General features: G+C 48.3%; 1 protein-coding gene across 5 annotated transcripts in view; it reads left to right on the forward strand.

Annotated features, from left to right (window-relative positions):
- Positions 1–9,896, forward strand: part of LOC144605112 (neurotrophin-3-like) — a 40,383-nt gene extending 30,487 nt beyond the window's left edge. For 3 of the 5 annotated variants that reach the window (XM_078420175.1, XM_078420171.1, XM_078420174.1), the window contains exon 2: positions 9,117–9,896. In XM_078420175.1, coding sequence (XP_078276301.1) covers positions 9,117–9,896 — 780 coding nt within the window. Of the gene's footprint in view, positions 1–2,885; positions 2,904–9,116 lie in introns of those variants that run through there. The other 2 variants (XM_078420173.1, XM_078420172.1) reach the window with 2 other exon arrangements.
- Positions 9,897–13,072: the final 3,176 nt, after the last annotated feature.

Raw genomic sequence — 13,072 nt, forward strand, 5'->3', positions numbered from 1 at the left:
ATCTTCCTGCAAACGCCACTCTCTTTTGGTGCTCCTGATCACAATGTCGCATTAAAGTGTCCTCAAATAACAAGCATTAACAAACCACCCTCGTCACATGTCTGAGATGTTCACGAGTGTGCTAACAAAATCCTGGTAAGGAACTAAACAAATGACATTCCTCTCCTTTGGTGTGCCTAGAATTTATTCTGAGAGTTATACAGCAGGGAAACAGGCCCTTCGGCCCAACTCGTCCATCCTGACCAGGTTTTATAACTGAGCTATTCCCATTTGCCTGTGTTTGGTCCATAACCCGTTAATCATTTCTTTTTTTAAAATTTATTTATTATTTTTTAAATCAAAAATATTTATTCAAATATTAAAATAATATATACAATACAATAAAACCAAAACAGAACCCACCACCAGAATATTATACAAACAAATATACCAATTGAAACTATTATGCAATTATATTACAATCCCCATCCAGGATACATCCAATCCCCCGCGGTGCCCAGCGGTCCCGGAAATCCCCCAGGGTGCCCGTGGACGCGCGCTGTCCCTCTCCAACTCCACCCGGGCACGGATGTAACCCCGGAAAAGGGGTAGGCAGCTGGCTAGGGCAGAGCCATCTTCCGCCTGGCACCGTGAGTCGCGGATGGCCAGTTTGGCCAGGCCCAGGAGCAACCCAACCAGGACATCTTCAGCCCTACCCTGTCCCCTGCGCACAGGGTGTCCAAAGATGAGGATAGTGGGTGAAAAGTGCAGCCAAAAAGCAAGGAGCAGCCCCTTTAGATATTGGAACAGGGGCTGCAACCTCACACACTCCATATACACGTGGTACACAGACTCTTCCAGCTGCAAAAGTGGCAGGCGGCGTTAAACATTTCTTAGCCATTACTGTTTAAATGTCTTTTATATATCACCATAGTATTCATCTCTACAGCTTCCTCTGGCAGGTTGTTCCTCTATGCATCACCCTCTATGTGCAGAAATTGCCCCCTCAGGTCTCTTTTAAATCTTCCCCCTCTCAATTTCATCCTATGCCCCTTGGTTCTGGACTCCTCTACGCTGGGGAAAAGACTTGGATCATTCATCTTATCTATGCATCTCGTGATTTTATGCACCTCTCTTAGATCACCCCACCCCAGCCTCCTTCGCGACAGGGAATAGAGCCCTAGCCTGCCTAACCACTCCTTATAACTCAAGCCCTCCAGCTCTGGTAACGTGTACAAAACCTTTAAGGAGGTCACAAGGAGAGCTTTCTCTCTCACCCTTAAAGCTTAATAAAAAAATCACTTTGATCAATGTGAAAGAGGCAGAATTGCTGCCCTGAAAGGGAGAGCTATAAATAACTGACATATTATTAGCCACGAGGTCAGAGGAAATATATAATTAGGTGCTGTGCCAAGACATTCATTTGTGCTGATGTGTGCTACTGTGGGCAACCTGTTCATGCACAAGAGGAACAATCAGGACAACCAGGACCAAGCCAGGGGCGAGGCTGTGTTCTGCAGCTGCGGCTCACCGGCAGTCTCTCTGTTTTTTTTGTTGTTTTTTTTGTCATTGTCGTCGTTAAATGTACGTTTTGTTTTATTTTTAACTCTGTGTATGTGGGGGGGTGGTGGGGGGGTTGGGGGAAACCTTTTTTCAAATCTCCTCCTCAACGGAGATGCGACCTTTACCGTGTCGTATCTCCGTTCGCGCTACGGCCTAACATCGTGGAGTCGGCGGCCTCCAACTGGGATCGACCTCAAAGACTCCGGTCGCAGGGCCTGGACTTACCATCTCGGAGGCTTCGGCCGTGGGCCCTGCAGACCGCAACATCGGGAGCTCGCAGGTCCCTGGCTGGCGACCGGCTTTTGGGAGCTCCAGCCGTAGCAGCTTCGACCGCCCCGAAGCGCGAGGTACGATCGACCCGCTCGCAGGCCCCTCACCGCCTTGCGTGGCCCTGCCGCAGCACTTTCCATCGCCCGGTGGGGGCTCAGGACTTTCATCGGCCTGCTCGGCTCGGCCCTGGGACTTTCCATCGCCCGGTGGGGGCTTCAAAAAGTTGGGAGCCTCGATCACCTCGTGGCACCACGGGAGAAGAATGAGGAGGAGATAAGACTTTGCCTTCCATCACAGTAAGGGTATGCCTAGAGCAATCACTGTGATGGCTGTTTTGTGTAAAAAATTATATCTGTGTGTCTTGTGCTTTTTAATGTCTGCTGCCAGACCCTGACGTGAGAGGACGCTGGCGTTGTGTATTCGCCGCTTTTCTGTCAGGATAGTTTGTCTGTTTGTTTCTATGTTAATTGTTTTTGTAAAGCGCTTTGAGCATGCGATAAGGCGCTATATAAAATAAATGAATTATTATTATACTACTTCTGGATACTTTTGTAACTTTGTTGCCGTTCTATACGTGGCGACTCTTTGCATACTTGTGTGTTGTATGCAAAACAAACCAGTGACAATAAAGTATCTACCGATCAGCAATTAATCAATTAATTAAGCACTCAATGTGTCCTGCAAGCCCCGTAGTTAGCCAGGTGCTACCGCCACTGGGCTTTGTCAGCAGAGGTTTAAATCAGGGAATTGGGTGCTGAGAATGTTTGCACCAACACAATCCTTCTTGAAGACAGACACAAAATGCTGGAGTAACTCAGTGGGTCAGGCAACATCTCTGGAGAAACAAAATAGGTGACATTTCGGGTCGAGACCCTTCTTGATTGTGCAATCAAGAGAGAGTTATATATTGCTCTTTGGGCTAATGGAATCAAGGGATATGGGGAGAAAGCAGGAACAGGGTACTGATTCTGGATGATCAACCATGATCATAACGAATGGCGGTTCCGGCTCGAAGGGTGGAATGGCCTACCCCTGCACTATTTTCTATGTTTCTATTTAAGGTGATCGATCTCATGCTGAATGTTCTGACTGTGACAACCAGTTCTGAATCACTGGGGGAAAAAAAATTCACAAAGTGCAGGGGTAACTCAACACACTATTTTTGCTGGTTGGAAGATATAGTTTGTCATGGCCACCACAAAACCATTGTTATCTGTTCTTGTTGACTGGTTTGGCCTCAACACCTTGTGTTGTTCTGATATTGTGTTGTGTACCAAAGATAGACACAAAAAGCTGGGAGTAACTCAGCATCTCTGGGTGACATTTTGGGTCGAGACCCTTCTTCAAACTGGTTAGGGATGTGTTGTGTACCGTTGCACATGGTGTTGACGTCATACCAATCAACAATAACAGATAAAACCGGGAACATATTTTTGTGGTGGCATTGACATAGAAAGTCTTCCAACACGGTGGCGCAGCGGTAGAGTTGCTGCCTTACAGCGAATACAGCGGCGGAGACTCAGGTTCGATCCTGACTACGGGCGCCGTCTGTACGGAGTTTGTACGTTCTCCCCGTGACCTGCGTGGGTTTTCTCCGAGATCTTCGGTTTCCTCCCACACTCCAAAGACGTACAGGTTTGTAGGTTAATTGACTGGGTAATGTGTAAAAATTGTCCTTAGTGTGTGTAGGATAGTGTTAATGTGCGGGGATCGCTGGGCTCGGTGGGCCGAAGGGCCTGTTTCCGCGCTGTATCTCTAAATCTAAAAATCAGTGCTCCTGATTTAGAGGAGCTAGGATGGTGCCCAAACTGGCCATTAGGTGATGGTCTGACCACAGGGTTTAAGGAAGGCCTCAGGGAGGGTTCCGACCCGAAACATCACCTGTTCCTTTTCTCCAGAGATGCTGCCTGACCTGCTGAGTTACTCCAGCATTTTGAGTCTATCTTGCCTACTCAAACAGACAAGTTTCAAGCAGGATTTTGTGGATGGCGAGAAGCTCACACGGCAAACTTAGTAGTCACAGAATATAAACGTTTGTATAGGGAGACATGAAACGTGCACACATAAATATACGGTGAGCCCGAATCATTTGAGTGTGGGGCAAGTGACCCGAAACATCACCCATTCCTTCTCTCCAGAGATGCTGCCTGTCCCGCTGAGTTACTCCAGCTTTTTGTGTCCAGTTGGTTTACATGCCTCTTCCCGCTGATTGATCTAGAAGGAGAAATGCGCACAGATGAACAAATCCCTAAAACAAGTGTGCAAAGCCTTTCAGGTGGCTGAGAAGAATTGCCATCAGTTCTCGTAGAACATCATAAAACGATTGAGATTTTGTGTGTCCTAAAATAGAAATGTTTTCCTCGTATTGATCATTATGTAGATGCATTTCTATAAAGCTGTCTTCACAGAATTCCTTTCGTGTTTACATCCACGTGATAACATTGGTCTCTGCATCAGATCGATGTGGATGCAGAGTTCATGGACCTGAGCAAATTCTCTCGTCTCGCACATCAATGCAGAATCAGCGTTACTTTGTTTCAAACAAGGAATTAAACCAAGCTCTTGGGTAAATGTAAAGATTCCTGAGATAGTTTGAATGAAGATCAGTGGGGTTTCCCTCTTGTTCTGAACAATATTTGATTTGCAATCAACATCCTTGAAATTAATCTCCACTTTATTACCTCACTGATGGGTGGTTATGAGATATTAATGCTCATCCATTGTTATAAATCACCAGAACAAAACACTTCTGTGAACTTGTATACATCATCTTTTATTCGGAGGTATTGTGTCTTAAAATTTTGATCCTGGTAGGATTTGTAGATGGATGATAGCATAAAGAACTGTGCCTTTCCAAGAAACTTACTGAACTGTGCCTTTCCAAGAAACTTACTGCACTGTGGCATATTAATTGCATATATGATAACCTGTTCTAAAGAAATGCTTTTGTAACACTCAGTGGGCCATTGCTTGTTGAAGGAGGAAAGGAAAGTGCACAAATTGTGTTTAGTCTGGAGGAATACTGTAACCTGGTGACCCTGTGAATTTGGGTTGCGTCCAGCATTGTTTGGAACAGCTCAGCCCAAGACCGTGAGAAATTTCAGATTTGTGGACGCAGCCCAGACCATCACACAAACCAACCTCCCTTTCATTGACTCCATCTACATTTCGTGCTGCCTCGGCAAGGCCAGTGGCATAATCAAGGACATCTCACACCAGTCACTCCCTCTTCTCCCCTCTCCCATCAGGCAAGAGGTACAGAAGTGTGAAAAGGCACACCTCCAGATTCAGGGACAGTTTCTTGACAGCATTTATCAGGCAACTGAACCGTCCTGTCAGCAACTAGATAGTGGTCCTGATCTCCCATCTACCTCATTGGGGACCCTCGGTCTCTCCTTAATTGGATATTTCTGAACTTTATCTGTCACTAAACGTTATTCCCTTTATCCTGTATCTCTACACTGTGGGCAGCTTGATTGTAATCATGTATAATCTTTCCACTGACTGGATTGCACGCAACAAAAAGATTTTCACTGTATCACAGTACACAGGACAAATAAAGTAAACGAAACTACATGTCATGCCTATATCAGAGGCACTTGCTCATACATGAATGTAGATATATAAGGGCTCAGTGAGAATACTCTGGGCATCTGAAACTCCTTTCAAGGTATGTTGGATGTTCAAGTCTCACAGGACTAACATTAATCCAGAACTGTTGTCCATCTACGGGTTGTTCCTGAAACAAATCTCATGCAAATAATCTGCAAATTATCCAGTTGTACAAAATCACGACATTCACAATAATACTGAAAATCAAGGGGCTGCAGATGCCAGAAATCGGAAATAAAAACAGAAAAATATTCAAATATATATGCCAGGTAGCTGTGGAGAGGGAAAAACATAAAAAAATAATTTAGATTACAGACCCTTTACCTGAATTTTCAATGAAGGTTCTGACAGCGAGATATCAAACTGAAACATTAGCTGTTTTTCCTCCCGCGGATGCTGCCTGACCTGCTGAGTTTTTCCTGCAATTTCTGCTTCAATTCTCTGTGATATCCCATGCTGGTTCAGTCTTTATTGGGAATCAGGAGGGATTCAGTCTGTGTGAAAGTTCAGGAAGCATGGATTGTGTGTATAAAGAAAGGTTGCTGGAAATACCCAGTAGGTCAGGCAGCATCTTGGAGAGAGAGTGAGAGAGAGAGTTAACATTTCAGATTGATGACTTTACTTCAGTACTGATAAATTGAGGTAATGTTTGAAGTTGCATAGCAGGGGAAGAGGTAGAGTGAGCCAAGGGAACTTGCGTGAAGAATAAATAAGTATGTTTTCACTTTGTGTTTGCAGCAGTTTGCAGGATGGTTCAGCTTATCTTTGTTAACGTTATTGGATGATCAACATGTTTTTAAATGGGCTTGATAGAGCTGCTACCACACCAATCCACACTGAACAGCTTCCCTCTCAAAATAAATGGTGCCGAGACTTGACTGGTCTCACGTCTATATTGTTTGAAAAAGGCAGTTTTGCAGGGGCACGCACATGAATTTAATCTGAACAATTTGGGAGGAGCAGATGCATATTATACACACAGGCGCTGATATTTATTACAGTAATTGAGTCACACGGCATGGAAACAGGCCCTTCGGCCCAACTCATGCATGCTGACCCAGATACCGCATCTAAGCTAGACCCATTTTCCCAAACATTCCTACCTATTCTCTGCAATTACTTGTGGTCTTGGATGGAGCTGTTCCCAAACCGTGCTGTGATAGACCACAGGAAAAAAAACCTGCAGGTGCTGGTTTAAATCGAAGGTAGATACAAAATGCTGGAGTAACTCAGCAGGTCAGGCAGCATCTCTGGAGAGAAGGAATGGGTGACGTTTCGGGTCGAGACCCTTCTTCAAGCTGAAGTCTGGGGAGGGGGCGGGACTTGTCTTTAGTGTTTGGTAACTGTGTTGTGTAATGAACCGGATGTCTCTGGATATGGCCACGGAGATTTCATGATATGCCCTTTGACCTCTAACCACCTGTGAAACAATCATTTCCCCATCTCTGGTAATAGTAGACACTGCTGTGTTTAAGAAGTGGAAACATCTGTACAGTTTGGTTAGGCAGTGTGATCCCTGAACATGGGAGGATAATCCCAGATTTGCTAATCCTCCTCCCACGCTCTCTCTCATAACAGATGCCCGTAAGGAATAGTGATTTAGTGGTGGATTTTCATTTAGAAGTGTAGCATTTAGGGTTCTGAAGAGGATCCACAGTAGTCCAGCCATTGTGGATGGAATACTGGGGCTAGGGTGAGCAGAGTGGAACTGGAGAAAAGGTAGGTGGCACGGGTCAGACAGGTGTGCACCAAGTGTGAGCAGGAGAGTGTTTCATTCCCATAGGTACCGACAAGGAAGCAATCAATCCTTACATGCAGCAGCATAACAGGCCTGTAAACACGATACTCATAGATAACATAGCAAACTAAAAAAAGTCCAATACTAGTGCAAAAAACCCCAATGTCCTCAGTACATCCAGAGACAGTCTACATGTGGAAACGAGAAACTGCAAATGCTGGTTTAGCAAGTCTGGAGAACATGGATGAGTGAAGTTAAGAGTCAGAAGCCTTCTGATCAGTCTGACCCAAGAAAGGTCTCGAACTGAGGTTCGTGAGGTTTGCGTTGTGCATTGTTGGAGAGCCTGATAGTTGCTGGGAAGAAGCAGTTCGTGAACCTGATGGTCACGTTTTTTGAGGCTCCTGTACCTTCTTCCATAGTCATAGAGTGATACAGTGTGGAAACGGGCCCTTCGGCCCAACTTGCCAACACTGCCCAACAATGTCCCAGCTACACTAGTCCCACTTGCCTGCGCTTGGTCCATATCCCTCCAAATCTGTCCTATCCATGTTTCTGTCTAACTGTTTCTTAAACGATGGGATAGTCCCAGCCTCAACTACCTCCTCTGGCAGCTTGTTCCATACACCCACCACCCTTTGTGTGAAAACGTTACCCCTCTTTTCCCCTTCACCTTGAACCTATGTCCTCTGGTCCTCGATTCCCCTTCTGTGGACAAGAGACTCTGTGCATCTACCCACTCTATTCCTCTCATGATTTTGTACACCTCAAAAAGATCACTGCTCATCCTCCTGTGCTCAATGGAATAGAGACCCAGCCTACTCAACCGCTCCCTATAGCTCACACCCTCTACTCCTGGCATCATCCTCGTAAATCTTTTCTGAACCCTTTCAAGCTTGACAATATCTTTCCTAATACATGGTGCCCAGAACTGAACACAAAATTCTAGATGCGGTCTCACCAACATCTTATACAATTGCAACATGACCTCCCAACTTCTATACTCAATACTGATGAAGGCCAAAGTGCCAAAAACCTTATCTACCTGCGACTCGACCTTCAAGGAACCATGCACATGTACTCCTAGATCCCTCTGCTCTACAACACTACCCAGAGGCCTACCATATACTGTGTAGGTCCTGCCCTTGTTCGATGCCTTAAAATCCAACACCTCGCACTTCTCTGTATTAAATTCCATCAACCATTCCTCCGCCCACCTGGCCGATGGATCCAGATCCTGCTGCAATCTTTCACAACCAACTTCACTATCTGCAAAACCACTCGCTTTTGTATCATCAATGCCAGGAGTGGGATGAGAGCCTGGTGTGGGTCTTTAGGAGGATTCTGAAGAAGGTCCCGAGCCGAAACTTCCCCTGTCCATGTTCTCCAGAGATGCTGAGTTACTCCAGCACTTTTCGATTTATTCACAAAATGCTGGAGTAACTCAGCAGGTCAGGCAGCATCTTGGGAGAGAAGGAATGGGTGACGTTTCGGGTCGAGACCCTTCTTCAGTCTGAAGAAGGGTCTCGACCCGAAACGTCACCCATTCCTTCTCACCCGAGATGCTGCCTGACCTGCTGAGTTACTCCAGCATTTTGTGAATAAAGACCTTCGATTTGTACCAGCATCTGCAGTTATCTTCTTATACTCCAGCACTTTGTTGGTGTGCGGGTCTTTGAAGGTGGTGGCTGGGTGGGGCAGGGAGGGGCTGGGTGGGGCAGGGAGGGGCTGGGTGGGGCAGGGAGGGGCAGGGAGGAGCAGGGTGGGGCAAGGATGGAGGGGTGGGGCAGGGTGGGGCAAGGATGGAGGGGAGGGGCTGGGTGGGGCAGGGAGGGGCTGGGTGGGGCAGGGAGGAGCAGGGTGGGGCAAGGATGGAGGGGAGGGGCTGGGTGGGGCAGGGATGGAGGGGAGGGGCGTCGTGCGCGGATCCCTGCCACTGACCGTTGTTTCTCGTTAGTTTTTACAGGTGAACAAAGTGATGTCGGTCCTGTTTTACGGCCTGCTGCTCACGTGTCTCGGAGGCGTTCAGGCGGCGGCCGTGGACAAGGGGAGCTCGTCGTCCGACGACTCTGTCAGCTCGCTGATCATCAAGATCCTGCAGGCGGACCTGCTGAAGGGGCGTGTGGCCAAGGAGGGCGAGGGCGAGGAGAGGGAGCAGCGTGCGGAGGGCGAGGCGAGGGGGCAGCCCGGTGGTGGTGGTGGTGGTGTGGGGGTGGGAGAGCCGGCGGTGGCGGAGCTGCTGAGGCAGAGGCGCCGCTACCACTCGCCCCGGGTGTTGCTGAGCGAGAGACCACCTCTACAGCCGCCCCCCTTGTACGCCCTGGAGGAGTTCAGCGGCGGCCCCGAGCAGATGAACAGGACGGGCCGGCCCAAGCGGCACGCTGAGCGTCGTGGACACCGCGGGGAATACTCTGTGTGCGACAGCGAGAGCCGCTGGGTGACCGACAAGGCGGCCGCCACCGACATCAGGGGCAAGCAGGTCATGGTGCTGGGGGAGATCAAGACGGGCAACTCCGCCATCAAGCAGTACTTCTACGAGACCCGCTGCAAGGAGTCCAAGCCCGGCAAGAACGGGTGCAGGGGCATCGACGACAAACACTGGAACTCACAGTGCAAGACCAGCCAGACCTACGTGCGGGCACTCAGCAAGGAGAACAACAAGTATGTGGGCTGGCGCTGGATCCGGATAGACACATCATGTCTATGTGCCTTGTCCAGGAAACTGGGCAAGTCCTGAGTCCCCACACCCCTCACCCACACTGTAAATACATAAATTATTACTTTAAATTATATGACTCTGCATGCAGCGTATGAATGTTCATAATTAGAGTATAGTTCACGATTTTAATTTATTAAACAAAACGTCAACACACACAGAAAGAAAGCTTCTTCCAACTCGCCCGCTCAACTAACTCAACGTTTCTCAAGTCTGAAGAAGGAAGGGTCTCGACCCCCAAAAGGTCGCACATTCCTCCTCTCCACAGATGCTGCACATACCTCCTCTCCACAGATGCTGCACATTCCTCCTCTCCACAGATGCTGCCCGTCCCGCTGAGTTACTCCAGCGTTTTTGTGTCTGTTTTTCGGTGTAAACCACCAGCACCTGCAGTTCCTTCCCTACTCATTTCTCAGTCGGGTCTCGCTTCTGGCGTTGGTACCTGGTCCTGGACCATCGCTGCCGCCCCTCACTCCCATCCATTCTCCTTCACTCTCTCTCACCCTCCCTCCCTCTCTCACCCTCCCTCCCTCCCTCTCTCACCCTCCCTCCCTCCCTCTCTCTCTCTCCCTCCCTCTCTCTCTCCCTCCCTCCTTCTCTCTCCTCCCACGTTCGCACCTCGCTCCTTCCTATTCTCCCTCCCAACAATTCTCTTCCCCACCCATTCTTCCCCTCCCATTCTCTCCACCTCCCACACATTCTCTCTCCCTCCCTCCCACCCACCCACCCATTCTCCCACCCACCCATTCTCCCACCCACCCATTCTCTCTCCCTCCCACACATTCTCTCTCCCTTCCCACCCATTCTCTCCCCCTCCCACCCATTCTCTCCCCCTCCCACCCATTCTCTCTTCCTCCCACCCATTCCCTCTTCAGCCCGTCTCGGTGGTTGGTAAACAGTGGGTGCGAGTGAGCCCGGCCCCAGTGGGGTGAGGTGGGGTGGGGTGGGGTGGGATGCGGGCCCCACCATCCGTGTACACCGCGCTGCCCAGTGTCCTAGGGGTTTATACCGCGCTGTGCCCCAGCGCACTTAACACTGGCTAATCCGCTGCCATTCCTCTGCCTCTCTCCCCTCCACGACCAATCTCTGTGCACATCGCCCACTTGCAAAGCTCTCCTTCACCACTGTACCGTTTGCAGTTATAAGACAATCAGACTTTCCTTGCAACCAATTTCTATGTTCGGACCCTTTTAACCCAAACCTTCGCTGGACTCTGACCACTTGCTCCTGAATTTCTGGTCTGGTCTGCCTCGAGTTGCTGTCCACACACCCCTCACTGTGGACCGGGACCTGCCGTGAGGAGCCATGTATCTGAACGCTTTATGATCTGATGTATGAGGATTGTGCAGAAACTGGTGGTCCTTGTTCGGCACGGAGTCGGTGGGCCGAAGGGCGTGTTTGCGCGCTGTATATCTAAACTAAACGAAATTGAAGATAGATAGGCTCCTCCTGCCACCAGCCAGGCGCCAGAAGCGAAATGCTGGGTCTTTTCACTTCTACCATTGGACCAACAAATGAGTTGCAATCCTGAAGTTTGGCCGGCCAGCCAGTGTAGCATACATAATCTGGCAGCTGGAAGTTATATGTTCAAAAATCTCAAACAGAAACACAATCTTTTAATCTAAGATGGGGCACATCTAATTCCCCCTGCGTGTTGTCGAGAGGGTCTTTAAACTGATTCAGGACATGAGTACCTTGACCAGAGGTGGGTCAACCTCACCCAGAAACTAAGTGAAACCCCAGCTATAACGATGGTGCTTTTATTTGTCACATGTGCAAATGCAAAGTGAAAATTATTTTCTTACATACACTGCAGTCGAGCATTGCCCATACCTAAACACAACCCCCCCCCCCCCCCCCGATTAGCAAAGTGCACAGAAATAGTCCACTGCGTCCTCATGCAAGAGCGCCAGGTTTTGGCGCTATTTTCAAAGTCTAGCCAGCACACTCTGGGTCTCATGAGCGGTGCCCGATCCAGGTGTTCCACCTTTCCACAAACGAGGTTTCTCACTTGAACATGCAGTCCCAGCCAAGCTGCGGATCAGGCACTGCAAACACAGAGGATATCCATCAGTCACGTTAGTGTAACCCAACAGTGTCCATCTCCAGCGCACATGAAGGGGTTTACTCTCAAAGCAACATGGGGAGGTCAATGCACACTGTATCACAATTCACCAGAGTATTCTGCTTCCGGATTTAATACCTAATCCTTAATCCAAAGCATCAACATGAAGCATGATGTGACTGGTGCGGGTTTGAAGAATCTCTCGGGATGGAGTTTCATTATTTGGGCTAGATAGTTTCCCTGTTTGCTCTGCATTGAATTAGCTGCTCACAATCTCAGTCGTGAGAGGTTTGGGTGAAACATAGCTACAGGGTGAGAAGCCACTGGGAGGACAGGAACTGGGACATTGTACCAAGATGGCAAGCTTGAAGTAATATTTGTAGACAAGCATTTTTATGCATTAAATCAGGAATAAAACACAATCATTCTTGTTTTGTTTCTGTTTTCCCCAAATTGCCACAAGATGCACAGAAGTCCAGTATTAGTTACATAAAGCCCAACCAAATCCTTAGTGTTTACGAGTTGGGCCAAAGGGCCTGTTTCCTTGCTGCTTGACACTAATACCCTTTCCAGACACTTAACACGTTAAATGGACTGATAAATGACTCCCTGCAGATGTTTCTGAGGCATGTCGATCATCTGCTTGTGCATTGTGTATGATGACTGAAACATACTGGATGCCACTTCACGATGAAACGTTCCTGCCAGTTGGTAGGAATGCCGGTGCCTGACTATTTGTAATCTCTTCCATCTGATAACATGTAGTTTTGAGATACAGCAAGGAAACGGGCTCTTCGGCCCACCGAGTCCGCGCCGACTATCGATCAACCGTTCACACCGGTTCTATGTTATCCCACTTTCTCATCCCTTGTGCCAGAATGTCATATGGCAGCTGCAACGTGACTCAGGCCATTCATTTTATTTACTACTGCTCCATCTGCAGCATCACAAGATAATTTTATATCCCCCTCATGTTCAGAGATGCAGCACAGAAACAGGCCCTTCGGCCCATCGAGTCCGCGCTGACCAGCGATCCTCATACACTAGCGCTATCCTACACACTAGGGACAATTTGCAATTTTTACCAAAGGCAATTAACCTACAAACCTGCACGTCCTTGGAGTGTGGGAGG

The sequence above is a fragment of the Rhinoraja longicauda genome, chromosome 23, assembly GCF_053455715.1.
Source record: "Rhinoraja longicauda isolate Sanriku21f chromosome 23, sRhiLon1.1, whole genome shotgun sequence".
In the NCBI taxonomy this organism is placed as follows: Eukaryota; Metazoa; Chordata; class Chondrichthyes; order Rajiformes; family Arhynchobatidae; genus Rhinoraja; species Rhinoraja longicauda.